At 37.1% G+C, this 18,623-nt stretch overlaps 1 protein-coding gene across 4 annotated transcripts in view; it reads left to right on the top strand.

Moving 5' to 3' along the window:
• Positions 1-18,623, top strand: part of FAM169A (family with sequence similarity 169 member A) — a 48,035-nt gene extending 29,412 nt beyond the window's left edge. For 3 of the 4 annotated variants that reach the window (XM_088156163.1, XM_088156164.1, XM_014886510.2), the window contains exons 6-13: positions 1,288-1,467; positions 2,916-3,044; positions 6,887-6,996; positions 9,256-9,310; positions 9,662-9,800; positions 12,413-12,578; positions 13,456-13,662; positions 14,422-18,623. In XM_088156163.1, coding sequence (XP_088012289.1) covers positions 1,288-1,467; positions 2,916-3,044; positions 6,887-6,996; positions 9,256-9,310; positions 9,662-9,800; positions 12,413-12,578; positions 13,456-13,662; positions 14,422-14,955 — 1,520 coding nt within the window. In that variant the 3' untranslated portion in view covers positions 14,956-18,623. The remainder of the gene's footprint in view (positions 1-1,287; positions 1,468-2,915; positions 3,045-6,886; positions 6,997-9,255; positions 9,311-9,661; positions 9,801-12,412; positions 12,579-13,455; positions 13,663-14,421) is intronic. The other variant, XM_014886345.2, reaches the window with a different exon arrangement.

The raw sequence follows: 18,623 nt of genomic DNA, 5'->3' as shown, positions 1-18,623 counted from the left end.
ATTAAAGACTATCTAGTTTCAACTCCCTGCCATGGGCAGGGACACCTTCCACTAGACCAGGACCCCATCCAGCCTGGCATGAATGTGGGATGGGGCATTCACAGCTTCACAGTTTGAACACAGTTTGAACATTCCATTTCAGGGATGAGACATTCACACCTTCTTTAAGCAACCTGTCCCAGAGCCTCACCATTCTCACAGTAAAGAATTTCTTCCTAATATCCAACCTAAATCTACCCCACTGTGGCTTAAGGCCACTGTCCCATATCTATCCTGTCACTACATGACCTCTCCAGCTCTTGTAGGCTCCTTTCAGGTGCTGAAAGGCCACAATTAGGTCACCCCAAATCCTTCTCTTTTCCAGGCTGAACAACACCAGCTTTCTTCACCTCTCCTCGTGCAAGAGGTGCTTCAGCCTTCTGATTGTTTTCGTGGCCCTAAAATAAGTATGTTCATGGGTCCTAAAAAATACAAGGTTGCAAAGACTAACTGGGTTATATAGCCATCTTTGTGTCTCATTGGTCTTGTTAGAGAAAAGGGCAATTCTTTGGCATAGTTCACAGATTCATTGAAGGCCCTGAAAATGAATTGGCTATTAATGGACTGTCTTAAAGCCATTATATGCCATCTTTTTCTCACCACTGAGTTCATAGCTACCTTTGGATAATCCTCTGATACTGAAGTACCTATATGTTGTGACCATCTGTTCCATGCTTGTTTAATTTTGAATAATAAATTGTTTATGGGAGAATTTCAGCGTAAAATACCCTAGCATTTTTTTGTCTTCATTTAAAACATTGGAATCATTTCAGTCTTTAAGCAAGAACTCAATTAGTCTTCATATTTGTCCTGAGAAGTCATATAATCAGCATAAAATGTACTTAAATAGTTTTGTTTTCTCCTAATTCCTCTTCCATCTTTCAGCTTCATTTTTACTATAATTTTCATATGGAACTGTATAGTGAGATTTCAAAGTGAGCCTGTCCTCTTTGTCTTGTCTATTCTTTTCTGGTACTACAGACTTTTCCTATTACATTATTCTACTGGTGTATCTTGTCAACCTTATGAAGCTTGCTCAGAAAAGTTAATCAATGACTAATAGAAATTATTTATTTTTCATAAAGTTATAATTTTTTTTAATAATTTTACGTGCTGTTACTTAATATTATATAGTTTGGAATTTTTATAACTTATAAAAGTCTTTATTTAAATATGCTAAAATACATGCTGCAGCATGTCAGTTATGTCATCCATACTGATGATATTTTTTCCCTCTGATTATTTCAGGAAGTGTTTGTAGCTATCCTCTTTATCAGAAGTATAAGTTGCCAGTGCTAGACACAATGTTTGTTAGAAAGAAACATCGTGGGAAAGACTCTGGTCTAATCATGTTGGAAGACTTTGTGGATTCCTTTACTGAGGAGCCTCTTGGCCTACGATATCCACTGTCATCCTTCCTGTATACAGGCAAGCTCTTTAATTTTTTCTTCTGATCTTCTTTGGGGTTTCTTTACTTGTCCAAATGAGTATTGTCCATGTTTGTGGCCTCATCCTCAGGTTCTTCATTAAATTTTCTGCACTTTCATGAAGGCTAAAAATCCTGATTTGTTTTAGATGAAGTAGTTTTTGATTCAATTTTTAATCCTCTATGTAAAACTAGATTGTTTGAACTCTGTTGGCTTTCTGCTGCTGTGAAGTTTTACCACTGTCCTGTTTTCCCCACCAAGCCTGTAGAATGGCTGGGGTGTTTGTGTGTAGGATCTAATGTGTATCTGCCTTGTAGCACCTTTTTCTTGCTCACACCTAAATCTCACGAGGTCGTTTAATTCATGTTTTCTCTGAACTTCTGATCAACAGGATATACTAGGCTCTGCTTTAACTTGCGTATCAGAAGGCACAGTTCTAAAATACAAGGAAAACACACATGGTTCTTCCATTAGCTGCCTAAGAGGACTATGTAATGTAGGAAACTACATGGATTTTGGGAACTATGTTCTTGTGACTGTGTTCAGACAAGAACGTTTATTTTGCCCTGTTTCTCAAGGCATGTTCCTTTTTAGGCCATTTGCCAGAGTTCCTTCTATGAACATTTTTATCTGGCCTTCTTAACCAGTAGAAATTTTCTGCTTTTCCAAGCACCACAGTTGGTCACTAGATCTGATAAGACCTGATTTGTTAGGCTTCAACTAGGAAAATTACTTGAGCGGAATGCAATGATTTATTCATTTCTGTAGTCAAGAAATGACACAGTGGGGATCGTGTACTCTGAAACTGCATCAGTAGTGAACCAGGTGAAAAATGGTAGTTTTTCTAGCAATTAACAGAGAATAATGTCAAAGCATGCATATCTCTTCACCTGTATGTTTGATACAGGTATAGAGAAAAAAGAGATGGAAGGACAGCAGCACAGAAAATATTCTGGAAGTGAACAGTGATTAACCATTCAATGGTAACATGTTAACACTCCCAGAGAGTGCTTGTCACAGGTGCCTACTACAGCATGAGATGACAAAAAGCATTTGATTACATCCTCTGCTTAAGAACTCTTCCCTCCTGATTTGGGTCTTATAGTTGTCAGGAACAGTGACTAGTGAAGTCACAAAAATCTCAAGTGGGTACCGGGAAAAGAAGAAAATCCATTCATCTTTGTTTGCATTTTAAGATAATAATGGAAAGTATTTAAAGTTATATTAAGAAAGGATTCATTAAGGATGTGTAGAGTAAAGCAATAATGTTTATTTCAATTGTTTCAGTATATTTCAAAACTGTTTATTTTGTTAAACTGTTCTTTTTCTTGTTGATTGTGTATGATGGTAGATTGCAAAATGATTTTATTTCAGATAAACTTTAAAAAATGAGATATAGCTGAGTATATAGTATCTATAATATAGTGTTTTTTTCTTGTGTTTGCTCAGCTTGTAAACAGTACCTTGAGAAGTACCCTGGGGATAAAAACCTTTTGTGGCAAGTGGAGGGAGGCGGAGATTGGTTCCAGAGAAAGTCTATTATGTCCATAGTGCAAAAAGAAAATCTCAGAATTGCAGGTATGGATGCTTTGTTTCTGACACTTTACTACAAAGTTGAACAAATACTCTACAAGAGTGACTTTTGTGAACAGTGTAGAAACTAGCAGAAAGATTTCTATTTGTCCTGAGACCTGTGAGATCATGTTTTGAATGGTGTCATATTTTAACCCCAGCTGGCAACTAAGTTACCATACAGCTGCTTGTTCACCCTCTCCTCCCTCAGTGGGATGGGAAGGAGAGTAAAAAAAAGTAAAATATGTGGGTTGAGATAAGAACAGTTTAATAAGTAAAATAAGATAAAATGTAATAAATATAATGAAAAGGGAGACAAAAACAGAAATAAAACCCAAGAGAGAGAAGTGGTGCACAGTGCAGTTGCTCACTACCTGCTGACAGATGCTAAGCCAATTCCCAAGCAGCCCCTTCTAGCCAACTGTCCTCAGTTTATATACTAAACATGATGTTCTGTGGTGTGGAAGTTGGATTGTTGCATGCTGGAGCCAGTTCTCCTTCTGTCACCACTGCACTTGTTTGGTTTCACAAAGTTAATTCTTCATTGGTCTGGGTAATTTTTATTGTAATACCCTTGATATGGAAATTGAATGGTAATTGGGTTCAGATCCCTAAATTCAGAATGGTGAAAATGGGTGCTGTGAGGTACTCAGTTCAGTAATAGGCATATAACCATGAAAGAGACAGTATAAAGTTTTATGTGGCAATTAACATCATGCAATTTAATTTATTGGCTATTCTCAGCCAAAATCGTATCTCCATAAGGAATGCAATGGACTTCCTCATCATCCTGCATTACCTGATAAGTGGACCTAGGTACTTGAGCAAACCCAGTTCCACAAATTACTTTACCTTTCCTCGAAGCAGGAATAACCCAGACTGTTTCCCCCTGCATATTTATGTACACTACAGGAAATTTATCCCTTTCTACCGTGTATATAAGTTTGGACTGTGACGTGCCAGACTGTCAGATTCCCTAGTGTTTACTTAACATGTGACTTCTGCTAAATGTGTGTGCCAATGTTTAAAGGTCCAGCCACCCTCTGCTCCAGGATAAATGGGTAGCAGTCTGTTATAATTTCATTTTTCTGGAGGCTGAGTGCATGACAGCGAGTGTGATATTCCCTCAATGCCGTGGTCTTTGGCCCAGTTGTCTATGATGTTGTTTAGGAAATTAGTCCCACTATCTCATTCTGGAATTTCTGTTATTTTCTTTAAGTTTCCTTCTTAAGACCCACTGTTCCTGGTGATGGCATGGGGTTCAGCCTATGTTCTCTCCACTCCAGTGGTTGCTTTCACCATTATAAGCACATGACATTTTCCATGGAGTTTTGGGGGAGTGTGATATAGTCTATCTGCCCATTCTCCCCGTATTTCTATTTCAGTTGTCATTCTCCACACTGGAGAGGCTTTAACCACTTGGCTTGTTTAATTGCAGAGCATGTTTCACATTCATGGACAATCTGCAGTTGTGTCCTTCGATGAATCCCTGGATCATGTGTCCACCTATAGTTTGCATCTCATCCTTGATTATCTGAGGTGTCATGGGTGCACCAAGCTAGAAATAATTTTTTCTTATATTGATCCATCTGAGTCACTTTGATCGTAGCAGCCTGACGTACTTTCAGGTTGTTTTGGTGTTCCTCTATGGCCCATTCCTTGGGTGCATCACTCCATGTAAGATACTTTGACAGCCAGGTTCTCCACCTAGATAGCAGTATCTTGTCACAGATGGCCTTACCTTTTTGCTGCTAGTTGCTCTTCTTCCATTGCTTCAACCACCCCACAGGGCATTTGCCACTACAAGAGTCACTATAGAACTAAAGTATCAGCCATTTTTCTCATTCAGCAATGTCTAAAGCCAGCTGGATGGCTTTCACTTCTGCAATCTCACTATATTCACCTTCAGTGACTTGTAAGAGACTCGATCTCTGATCCTTTCCTACAATGTGGCAGAACGATCAGTAAATAAGGCATACTTCTTCTCATTTTCTGATAATTTATTACGCAGTGAGCCGTCTTCAGAATGGGTCACCTTCTCCTCTAGTGATATTCCAAAATCTTTTCAGGCCAGTCCTTGATCACTTTCAAGATTCCTGGACAATCAAGTTTGTGCAGCTTTTCTGCTGGTGCATGATTATGGTAGTGACTGGCACTATCTGTCACTCAACAGCCCCACAACAGAAGGGTCCTCTGAGAGAAAATGCTGGGCAGACAGATGCCTAATTTCCCCTGTCTCCAAGGCAGCTGTAGTGAAAACCCAATGATACTCTTTTGGGTCCTTGAAATATCCTCTTCTGAAAGTCTGTGCCAAAGATGCACAGAGTCTTTGGGTCAGTCACAGTGGCATGCTTTTGCCACTCATTCCCAGTCAGGCTAGTCTCAGTCTGCAATATAATCAGCTGTTGGGATCACTCTGCCACTCCAGAACAACAAATCAGTTCTTACCCTCTAGAGCATGATGGCATTATGGCAGACTGTGCAATAATGTCTGTTAGAGCCTTATACTCTTGTGGGTTTGACATTCTAGGCCACTGGATCCTCACATTCTAGTGAGCTTAACCAATCCTCTTCTCCCATTGATGGGAGGCAGGGCCCAATAGTAATGGATATAAAAATCTCCACCCACTTCTTGTGAAAAAGGACTATAATTCTTTACCATAGAATCAGGAGCAAGATTAGCCATTTCACTCTGTCTGGGGAATTGCCTACTGGAGACTGGAGCAGCAATTTTCCAAGAATCCGCATTTGTGATTGTTTTTCCTGCAGTTCACATGCCTGTGCCTCTAGGGTGAAGGTAGATTTTCCAACTCATTTTTTCATATCCTTTCTGTGGTCCCACAGGATTTTAAAAACCATGGTGTGTAGTCTTTATCCTCTTTCTTGAGGAAAAGAATACTCTTATTAGCTGATACTTGTTTGTACAGGTGGGGAGTAGAAGCTGTCTTCTTTTTGTTGCTGGAACTCCTGGAGCTATCTTTCATAATTTTTGAACAGATTTTTTCACAATTGAAAGGCAAGTCAGATAGGAAGTGAGATTTTCATCCACCGCGGGTACTTCTTCATCTCTCCAGGTCATTTATGCCAATGAGCTGGCACATGATGATGGTGTGCTACATATACAAATATCTACCATGTGGGTTATGTGCATTGGACTTTTTCTAGATCTTTATGTGACTACACATTCTTTGGGTCATAACAAATCATGTCTAGCACAGTAGCTCCCTCAGACACTTTTCTCTCAATGGTGGTCCACTTGCCTGGATGACATGGAATCTCTTCCTTGAAGACCTTTCCTTCACACTTGACAAGCAAATAAGTGCCACACATCTGCTTGATTTCCCCCTTAATGGGGTGGGGAGGAGAGTCTGAAAAAAATGTAAAACCTCTGGATCGAGACAGGAACAGTTTAATAATTGAAATCACATTAAACAGAAGCATAACATAATAATCATAATGAGAAGGGAGACAACAAAACCAGAAAAATAAAACCCGAGAGAGAACTGATACACAATGCAAGTTGCAGTGATTAGCCCCTCCCGGTTTATATACGAGGCTTAACAATGTGGTATGGAATATTCCTTTGGTCAGTTGTCCTGGCTGCTCCTCAGCTTCTTGTGCACCTGCTCACTCAGGATAAGGAAGTGAAAAGTCCTTGAATTAGGGTAACCCCTATTTGGCACAACTAAGTCATCAATGTGTTATCTCACACTAAATTTGAGACAGAGCACTGTATGAACTACTAGGAAGAAAAGTAACTCTATCCCAGCTGAAAGTAAGACAAACAGTTGTTATATAAAGGTACTATAATTTTCTCTTTCTCTGTTGCCTCTTTTAAATCTTCACAGCAGAGGCCTCAAAGAAGGAAAATAAGAGTTTGCAAGCAGAGGATAATTTTCGTCAGTCTGCAGTGCCTGAAGCAAGTGGACCAGGGACTGAGGTAGAAACACAGCTAAATGTAGGTGCACAGTCTTACCTCTTTTGTTAATTGTGTTGTTACACAAAAAGACAGTTATGAGAAATTTTTCTTGCCCATATCATTACAACTGAATTTGCCATAATGTATATAAAAGATAAATGGTTATGTTACTTTCTGTGTGGATGTAATGCTTTTCTGTGATGTAGTGCTAATGACTAAGATGGATTAGTGTTTTTTTGTTTTGGTTTGATTTTTGGTTTTGGCTTTTTTGTTTTGTTTTTTTTTTTAATTATTTTTGTGTGTAAGTGGGGTTTCCCAATGCTGTATAGAGTCTGTACTGCAGCTGTCAGGGTCTGCAATTTGAGCCATTTACTAGCAGATTACATAAAGGAGAATATTTCAGCTGTCTCTGAGATTAAACTGTTTAGACCAGCTATTTTTACAGGTACCTATCCATGTCACAATTCAATACAATTGTTAATGTTGAGCTTGCATGGAGTGTTATGCATTGTCCACACAAAAAGACTGCAGCTTTCTTTGGATGTATTTGATATAGCAACCAGATTACAATTGCTCATGGACATGAGGTCATGAATATATTTGGGTCATTAAATATTATGAAGCTCTTCCTTTATTTCATTTGTATTCTGAAGCCATACAGAATGTGCTTGACAATCATTTATAGCTCAAAGTACCATAAGCATGGATTTGCATGCTTTAAGGACTGTCTGTTACAGAAATGACCATGCTTTTGTGGAAGTCAGTGCTTTAATTAAAAATGGGAAATAATAGCTAAATCAATATTCTCAGATTAATGTTTAAACTTTAATTTGGAATTTAAGACAAGTTTTCCCAATTGAGAAAATCAGTATTTCCCAAAGCAAAATTGGCAGGAAAGTAGTGATGTTTTTAATCTCTCAATGACTGGAAGTAATAACTCTTAGTTGTCTTTCATTTGTAACAGTGTCTCTAGCCTCATGTCTGGGTTTTAGATAGATTCCAGTAATGATCATATCAGCAAAATGATCTAAAAACTTACACGTTTTGGTTATAGAGCTGTATGGATACACTTGGAGAAAATAGCAGAGTGATAGTAGTTCTTTTGATCTTTTTTTTTGTTTGTTTCTTAAGTCCTGCTTCTTGCCTATTTCAGAGGAAAAGACAGTAAATACCTAAGTGTTCCCACTCCTCATAGCTTGGTAAAAGTGCTGGCAGCTCTAAAATTGGTATCTGCAGTTGTGCAGATGGCTTGTAAATTGTTGGACCACCTAAGAAAATAAAATACCCCACCCTCCCCCAAACCGTGAAAAAACATTCCCCAACTTTAATTTTCACCTTTCACTTATTTTGCTCCCTAGTTTGTGCATTTTGCTTCTAGAATGATTTGTTGCTACTTTACAAATTTTTGTGTATTTAAGACTCACTTGAAACTACTTCAAATAGCAGAATATAGACATGGACACTTTTTGCCAGCCTTCTTCTGCCTTATTGGAAGTGAGACTGGAAGAATGGACCAGGATGCTGATAATTGCTGTTCCAGATTATTACTAGCAACTAAGAAAAACAATGTGTATTATTTTACTTTAATGTGTACAGTTTTTACTCACTTTACTGTATCAAGTGCTGAATCCTCAGCTAACTTACAGAAAAAAATTAGGGTATTGGGATGGTGTGGAGAAACAGGTAACACAAAAAGTTCTAGGGACAAGGACTTAAGCAGTCTCTTGTGCTGACTGTGCATGTAAGCTGCATTACTGATGAATCACCAAGTTCTGTTTTTTCATATTTTTTACATGGGTTGCCATATTCTGTTGGATGTCATGATAAAAATAAAACTATAGAGTAGTAGACAAGTATAAAAATAAGACTTCACAATTAAATTTTGCCAACCACGGCAGTGTAATCCTTTGGGTTTATACAGAAACAGGAAACAAACAGAAAGAGGCTCCTATAATTTAATTCTGTGGACACTTGTTATAAGCAGAACTGTTAGGAAAAAAATCTGGGTAATATTTTTTATAGTCACAGGTAATTTTCAAGTATTATCCTCTACTTTGAGGCCAGAAGTAAAAAACAGGAAAATTAGTCATCCATGACATAAAGGTAGCTTCTAAAAATATTAAATTTGTTGAGACAGAAGACTTAGATATAAATTTAATAATTATTGTAGCTGCTTTTTTTTAGGATCATTACTGTGAAATAGTGCTTTAGAAAGATGCAACCACAGGTAGGACTAGAAGATATTTTAGTTAATTCAGAAAATTTTAGAATAACATTAGCTTTGCTTTTGCTCCACAGGCTGACTCTCAGAAAGATAAAGAATCAACAGATGTCCATGCAAGCACATCTGAAGGTAAAAATAACATTGATTATCAGTATTGCAATTACTCTAGATCAATAGTTGTGCAGGCTATTTTACAGCTTTTCATTTTACTTCATTCATCTGTAAAAATGGATATAAAAACATGCTTTCCTCTAAGGTACTGAAACTCAACTCGCTTTTCAGAGGAATTCAGATAAAATTGTTATGAGTCTTGGTAAAGATACTATTCAGAAAAACAGTACCACAATGAAATGCTGTTTTAGTGGCACTCTATTTAATAAACTTTCTTTTTTGGTGGGGAGGTTATATATAGATCTCAGACTGAATTTGTTCACTTGATTTTTTTTTTTTTTTTTTTTTTTTTGGTGTTATTCTCCTAAGACCCTAATGTAACACATGTTCCCATCTGGACACGGAGTGGTCAGTTAAAACGTCAGAAGCTAAATAAATATAGACAGAAACCTGGACTTGAAACTTCTCAACGAGATGAGGAAAATGTTCTTCAAGTGTCCAAAAGCAGGTACTAGGAGCCCATTTTTACTGATTTCTTATTTTGTTGCTTGGGCAGTCACAAACTACATTAGTGTCTCAGAGTGTGCAACTGGTATTTCTTTTCCTTTCTCCCTACTTTACTTGCTTGATTTTAAAAATACTGAAAGTAAAGCCTAATGCAAAAAAGGAAGAAAGAAAAGTGAGACATCATTTAAAGGGTGATTGCACCAAAATGTATTACCTGTGAAAGCTCAGCAGATACTAGAAATAATAGAAAAAGAAGGAAGGCTGAGACTGTCCTGTTGTAGCTGAATCTGTACAATGGTAAAAATACTTGTATTCACAGTTCCTTGAGATAATATATCTGGACTTCTCTCCATAATACTCTGTGTGGTCTTTGAGGAGGTATCCCTTCCCAACTTCTTGCTGTGGTTGATATATTGCAGTAAAATATGATCTGACTGTTCAGCTGGAAAGTGCATGTCAGCTAGCAACAAGTGTTATAGGCAGCCATGCCTTCAAAGGAAAGCTCTTTGCTCAGACAATATTTTAAAGCATCATATCTGATCTAACATCCTGAAAAGAACCCAAAACCATTTCCAGTTTAAATTATGTTAACTTGTGTAGCAATCATCATATGTGGATTGAAGAGTAGTATGACTTGTGCGCCAATACAGTTCTTACAGGACAGGACTTGGAGTAATAATTTGCAGTGGCTTTCCATTCAGAATATCTACTATAAGTAGATATAGACACATTGTGCCCACCCCACCCTGCTCCATATGTATGTCTCCCTCTCATTCTCTTCCAAAGAAACTCACTTCAACTCCCAAAGCCTCTTTTGACAAACTGAAGATAACTTGATTATTTTCGAGGAATTCACTCAAGCTTTTTCTATGAGGTTTCTTTAGACAGTATTAGTTGTGGGGGTTATCTTTGTGCAATTGAAGCCTTCAACTAGATACTGCCTATTTTTTTGTATTTAAATTGCTCTGTGGCATTACAGGTATTGTGATGCTGTGCAGCACTGCCAGTGTACCGCCCTAAGCTGGTTCAAACAGGTTAAACAGCACAGTTTGATGCTACCACAGCTTAAGAAACGCTGCTACTACTAATAATTGGCTAGTTGTATGTGAAAGTACTAATCTGAATGTCAAATTTTAGGCCTTGCAAAATAAAGCCAATGAGGTGTTGTTGTTACAGAAGATGTGTTACATGGTGTTTTACACTAGAGCTAAGCAGAAAGCTAAATGAAGGCAACAGAATAGGATATCAGCTTGGTACTTTCCTGTGCACACCAACAAATGAAACCGGGTCTTCTGTTGTGCACTTTCCTATGGAGTATCATAATCTCAAGACTAGCATGTAGGATAAAACCCTCCTGTTCTGCCTTTATTATGAGATCACAAAGTACACTCGTCTAAATCTATTGCATGCACTTTTTTCTTTGCTTGTATGTAATAGTTTCACTTCATCTAAATTTTATCTAAAAAATGAGAACTGAATATTTGAGTTACTGTTACTGAATCATTAGAAAAAGCCGGTATAATCACGGACAAAGACCCTCTAACTAATTAAAGTTACAAAGTGGTATGTTTATTCACCAGCGGGTGGCACGGGAGTCACCTCCAAAAGGCGTGACCGCCCCGAACAAGGTTCTTTGACCTCTATTTATTCCCCAAGATCTTACATACAATACATATGCATAACCCCAGCACCTCCCATCCCCATCCCATATTAAAATGAGCCCATTAGTCCTTCACGCGTGTGCAGTTCTTCTCTTAAATTTGGGTCGGTGGTCTCGAAATGTGTCAGTGGTCTCGAAGGATGAAGTCAAGAGAGTCTTCATCAGGTCTCAGTGACCCTCTGGCACGATCCAAGGCCCCGTGTTTCATGGTTAGCAGTTTACTTATTTTACGTTCTTCTGTACGCAAATTTATAATAGCAGATAATTATACCAATTAGCTCTAGCCTAAGCATCTAGTAATTATTAACCTACCATTTACCTATCTAACTTACATCTTGGTCATGGAAACTACTTCTACTCTTAGCAAAAATTCTAACTTTTTAAAACCATGATTCATTACCACCCTGCGGTAGTGGGGCAGTGCATTAGCACTTCATCTTTAGCTATTTGCTAATGTAATCTCTAGCTGATGGCAACTTCTTCACCCATTATGTCTTTATTGCCTTGAATTATTTTCCAGTCATGGTCTTTGTAATATCTGTATTTTCAATGATTATACAAATATAGTTGCTTTCATAATTCCATAATTTCTACAGTAGGCGTGGGGGGGGGGGGAAAGGAGTGCTGCTTTTCTTAACCCTTTGTAGCTTTCAAATATGAAATGCATCACTACTTCCTAAATTTAAAATAACAAACTTATCGAAATTCCAGATTTCTTTCCCATAAAAGGGAAGTGAGACAGATATAATTTTACAATTGCCAAAGCAATTTTCCTAGTTGATACTATTTTTTTTCCTAATGAGGAGTTAGCCATTTCTAGATGCATTTTGTTTTCTTGATTCATATTTCCTATGGCAAGCATGCACTGCATAATTGCTCATAAAAGAATTTCCCTGCTGAGGTCACCAAAATTATGTATTAATCTAAAAGATATCTCTTAATACCTGCTACAGGCCAGAACTTCTTGCCCACGCATCTGAAAGCCCTGAAGACTTAGTAGAAGTGCCTAAGTTGGATACTGTTGAGAAGGATGAAGAAATAATTGTTGAAAATGAGGGGCAGCCTGTACTGGAAGCAGAAATGCATGTATCACCCTCTGAGAAGCAAAGTGAGATGGAGGTGAGCTGGATGGACAAAAGCAGATAAGTTCAGAATACAGCTACAGTTTCTGTTAAATATGGTCCTTGCTACCTTGCTCCACGTGACTCCCAGCTCTTTGAATTTTTTGCACCAGTGCTTCATTAAGAAGTGTATCTGAGAAGTTAAGGCTAATACAGAATTAGTTTCGGGGAATATTTCAGTGTACATATTTTGAACAGTAGAGCTTATAGAATCTTCAGTAAGGTGAATTTCTAGCTTGTTACTGTCCTAATTTTCTTCACTGATTTCTTCTAATAAGAAATTTTGGAGAACTGGGATAAGGTCAAGATCTGACCCAGTAGCACTAATTAAAAAAAAAAAAAAAAAAAAAAAAAGTTTTTTTTAAGAAGTCTGTTGCTGGAATGTTTCAGTGACTTTTATTGGCTCTTTTTAGTTCTCCACTTAAAACTTGCCTGTTGTATTTAAACATCAACTTTAAATCCAGCTTTTTTCTTCACCTTGTTAACAATTTGAATTTAAATTTCTGAATATTCTTTGTGTTTAGCAGTGCCCTCAGGGTTTTATGTTCTTACTGATGGATGAGATAGTGGACCTTACACATGTTAGGTTCAAAGAATGACTGCAGCAGGCATGAGAGATGCATTAAAAAGTCTTGTCTTAGCTCCTAACTGTAAGCTATGGTTATATATTTAGTGCAGGTGGCAACAACAGATTAATACTCTGGCTAAGTTAGCAAATCTGCATTAAATTCTGCCTTCTTAGTACACAATTCTAGATATCTGAGCTATCTGCTTCTCATATCGAGCTGCAAATTTAGATCACATGTACTCCCATTAGTGCTGGGGAACAATAGCTAGGCATAATCTTGATTTACAAATGTGATTTTTTTTTTTAGGAAATGCCATCAGAACCTCTTAATGGTGAGGTAGCAGAAGAAACTGGTAAGACCTCACTCATGTCTGAAGGGGAGACAGTAAATGAAGTTCCAAGTGGCGAATTAAAATTGCTGTCTGAGAATCAAGGAAAAGAACCTGTAACACTGTTTGTTCCACTAACCCCTGATGCTCCAGCAAAACTTCCAGAAGACACTGAATCAGAAAAGGTGAGAGAACCAAAACAAAATGTGAAGTACCTTTTACTTCAAAGTATATGTATCTTGCTGGGACTTTTTTCTTTTGTTAAGTAACAGAAAGTGACCCCTTACATTGCATGAGATTATTGGGAGAAGCAATTATTAGGCCAGATGATGTAAATCCATAAGAATACATAGTTTCATTGTGCAGTTTCTTTTCAATGTGCAGAAGTAGGACCTATATGCGTGTGATACCCAAAAGAAAGGTATGTTTGCAGCAGTTTGCCTTGACAGTCATGAAACTGCTGTTTCTCACTAAAATACTGGTTGGTAAGAGTGAAAAACCACATACTTATTTTATGTAGCAATTCTTGCCTGATGAGGTGTACAAATAATTAGCTACTGCCAAAATGCCTTTGCTTTCAGAACACAGGTTTTACTGGTGTTTTGTTTATAGTGCAAAAGCAGATTATTATATGCTAGCAAAACAATAATTGTATTTGTTTACAATATTTTCCCCTGAGATTAATATCAGAGTGCTTTTTTATACCTCAAATTATTCAACTCTTTTGAGCAATTTGAAAATCAGAGAGCAACTCTGAATATGAAATGCAGGTCACAAAATAGTCTTGTGCAAAAAGGAGGACTGTTCTGTCAAGTTATGTGCATAGAATTAAAAAACTCCTGAATGCTGAACTATCGTCTGAGGTTGCTAGCTGGGGGCAGCATTTTTTTGGTGTCTTTTACCTTTAACTAATTGTCCGTTTGATTTGGCACCTCCACCCATAGGTTTTAAATGAAAATGATTCAGAAATGCTGACTGAAGAAGTTACATCAGTAGAGAAGGAGGTCACTGAAGAACAGCAAGAATCCGAAAAGACCACCAGTGAAAACACAACTGCTTTGGCGTCGAAGGAAGAGCCTTCTGACAATGGCCTGCCTAACTCTGTGGTAACTGAAGCAGCAGAAGAACCTGTTTCTGAAAACTTACCTTCCTCATTAGAAGATCAAAATGAGGAAGCAGGGCACAATTTGCAGGAGGCCCCTGCTGCCTTGAGTCAGAGCTCTTTGGTAATGACTGAACTTGAGGGTGTTTCTTTTCAGCAGCCTTCTGGACAGGAAGCACAGAAGAACCAATTGGAAGAGCCCTCAGAAGAGTCTACAGAGCAGGCGGATCACTACACGCAGACAGTGGCAGAGCGGGCTGCTGACAGCAGCTCTGAGGAAGCAGAAATTGAGGTGCCCATTGTAGATCGGAGAAACTTGCGAAGAAAGGCTAAAGGCTACAAAGGTCCACCCAAGAAAAAAGGAAAACCTGCTTAAAAATCAAATAGTGATAGTTTATCTATTTATAACAAGGCTATTTTGTGTAAAACATTTGGGTGTAACTGCACCATATCTGGCACAGAGCACACGTTTAAAATTCTGGATTGGATTTCCTCTTGGGTTCATCACCTTTCCTCAAGTTTTGGTTTGTTTGCATTTTAAATTTAACCACTAGAAATTTAACTTATTCATAGTATGAAAGTAAATAGTCATTCCCCTCCCTTCATAAAGGACACGTGTTGAATAAATACAGTTGTGCTATCAAAGGGAATGGTTTGTATATTTGAGGTGGTAGTCATGGAAGAAAAATGCAGTGTGAAATCCTGGCTCTGTCAAGGTCGCTTAAATTGTTCTACACTTCTATGTCAGTGGACATCAAGTCAGATAATTTCTTTTTAAATAACTTTGTGTTCTCTACTGTGGAGAAAAGCAGAACAAGAAGAATCCCTCATTGTTTCTTGTTCCCTTCCCACAGGCTTAAGAGATTAAAAGAATGTAAGATTCCTCATTCTAGGTCTCAAAATGTACAAGAAGGTGTAGCTCAGTAGATCAATGCAATGTGAGCAGCACTTGTCTTTCATGAGAATCACTTGAAACAGCTGAGTCAGAATGCAGTGCAGCGTCTGCCACAGCACTTCCTGATAATAGATTTCTTGAGCAAAGATTTAAGAGATGCCTACACAGTAAACTATTTGTAGCTTCCAAAGCAAGCATTTTGGTAAGCCCAAGTTTTTCCAGAGTGTAGGAAATGAAGCCTCCATGTGGAATCGTTTGAGCTTCCTTCCTAGCTTCTTGCATGTGTTGAGTGGATAGCTGATTACTTGTTGCATTACAGGAAAAGGATATGGCTACTCTTGATCTTGTTTTGGTCTGAATGGAAGTGGTTCTTTGTGTTTTCCAAATACTTGGCTGGTGCTGTGGGGTAACTATTAAAATGTTGTGTCTTCCAGGTATGACTCCTGTGAGCACTGACATTTCAGTGGTTGTGATATTCATTAGTGTGAGTATTAGTAGGTATTTCAGCAAATGCTTTTTTGCCAAACTTCTATGCCTTTAGAAGTTAGTGGGTGATACCTTGCAAATACTACTGATTCCCACTTTTGTTTTCTAACTTGAGTGTAATTCCTGGGATGATATCTTCCCAGCTGATGACTTTTCTTAAAAGCAGCAACCAAACTTTACTGTATGCAGACAGGAATAATAAACCCAGACTTCCTATGCTTGTTTCCCTTCTGAGGTTCTCTTGGTAAACCATGTATTTAACTTGTCACATGTACCTAAATTAGCCTTAGTTTGCTGTGTGTTTCTTTCCAATAAATGCAGCGCCTTTTGTAAAAAAGAAATAGAAGAACAATGATTCTGAGAACAGGAATTTACACCACTTTTTGTCCTGCATATGCCTTTTCCAAGATGTGTGATGTGTGAACTAGTCTTTCCCAGTGTCTCAAAAACAGAGGTACAAGGTTCACTTGAATAGTTGCAATGCTGTCTTAACTTTTATCCCTTTATGGAGGTAATGTAAGAATCTGGATTTTGGATTTTTATGCTTATACAGCTTAACTCTATTTATAAGATATTTTAACTATGTAAGATACATTCATACTATTTTTTTCAGGTGGTGAAGTACCATGCTTCTTTTTTGTCTGCTAAGAGGAACTCACAGGAAAAAAAAGGGCAATTGAAAAAAAAATCTGTGTTACCTGAATTTCAGATTCAGGGGATATGAGATTACTGAGTTAAATCTGGGTTTCTTGAACTATTGCATGTAGCTATAATATCTTATCAATGTATATACAGATACTCATTATGAGTGATAAATGTTGACTGATAAATATGACTGATAAATATTCAAGATCTTTCCTGATTGTGTGTAAACATATTCAAGTGAACCTTAAGCATTTTTAAAACTCATAAAGCTTTTTCTATGAAGCCTATAAGAAAAACCTTTTGTTATTTTCTGTATGGCTTCTCTTTTACTGCTGAGATTGTTTTTTTTTTTAAACAAAATAAGTGACTAGAAAACACATATATTGCATTGCCAAGAATTGGGGATTTTTGAGGACTGGTGGCCTAAAATACACTGGTGTATACAGTATACTGCAATTCATCTTTTGTTTTTAGGGCAAGATTTATTGAAAACTAATCTTCTGAGCTCTTAAATTGATACAAATATATCCACTGTGAAAAAGTTAAGAATTATTTTACTTATGAGCCCCAGTAATTTCAATTACTTCTAGGTGGCTGTTTGATACACATATTTATCACTTATATTCCTGGTGAGGTTGGAAGACATTCATGAGTAGGTATTTTCACTCACCTGGCTTTTACTTTTCATGGCTAAGTTGGAATTATTTCAATTAGTATCTTTCTTTTGAGACATTTGCAGGGTAAATACATAAATAGTACGAGATTGTGATATTAGGATGGTTTTGGTTTCTACTGAGAACAATAAAATTTCTGATCTCATTTCAGTGAGTGAATTTTAAGTACTGAACATAAATTCACTTGTTAAAAGTACAGAGGTATCTCTATAAATCTGGGGTGCCTGGGATATTAGCTGATGAACAGACTTTTACAAACAGCATGTGGGCAATTGTGGTGCAATTAGCAATTCCAATAACCAGTACAGTCTTGAAAAATGGACACTGTCCTGACAGTGATCGCAGCAGTACTTTGAACCAAAGGATGCGTTTTATTTCTACAACTTCCTTGGCATCAATCTTTCTCCAGCTGCTTTTTCAAAGTAGCAAAATCAAAATACTGACTTTAAGTAATAATTTGTATTACTGTACTGATTGTCCCACAGTAGGAACAGTAGTTTAATACCTTATTAATTCTGTGACATTTATGTAAGGGAACATGTTTGACAACTATATTGACTGGAGTGTTTTATCTTGGGGACTATTAATGATCTTATTAACATCTAACTCTTAAATGATTTTAAAGATCCTATTGCACCAGCAACAAATTATTAAAACATCAACTTTATAAAAGTTTGTACCAAATGTTATTACAACATGCTGTGGAACTATGTGTGTACAGTGAAAGCAGGCAGTATTATTTTTGAGCTTTATTGAGTCTAGGAATAGAGTTTAAAGAACATTAATTTGTGACTTCAGCCTTGCACTTAAATGGTAAATGGTTTTGTACTTGAATCTAGTATTTGTTCAAATGTCTGTCTTGTACTGCTTCTCCCATATTCTCTCTAGGTCAATTTTAATTTAATGCAAAATTCTTGTTTGCTGTTCTCCTGTTTCATAGCATGAAAATGTATACATCTCATTTCAAAAGCGCTTTAACTTATTTTCAAGTCCAACCTTACTGCTTATTTGTACCATTTCATTTGTAAATGTCAGTAATTGAATTGATAATTTACAATGTCATTGACACTATTAGCAACAAATTGACCTAAGTTTCACCTTCCTTCTTCTAAGTGACTGTTCTAAAATATTACTATGGGGATACACTTTAAATTAATTTCTGCAAATGTGTTAGATGTTTTCTAAACTAGTGATACCCTGTTTATAAATCTTATGAAAGATGTATTGCTATTGCATAGTATTGTACCTTAGTCTTGTTACTGTGTTAATTTTTCCTTTTTTCAGTACTGTCTTGGCTGCTTTTGAAATGTTTTGAAGTAGTAATAAACGTTTATTTTGTGATTA

This window comes from Sturnus vulgaris, chromosome Z (genome assembly GCF_052056855.1).
Source record: "Sturnus vulgaris isolate bStuVul1 chromosome Z, bStuVul1.hap1, whole genome shotgun sequence".
Classification (NCBI taxonomy): Eukaryota; Metazoa; Chordata; class Aves; order Passeriformes; family Sturnidae; genus Sturnus; species Sturnus vulgaris.
This window is presented reverse-complemented; position numbering and strand designations above follow the sequence as displayed.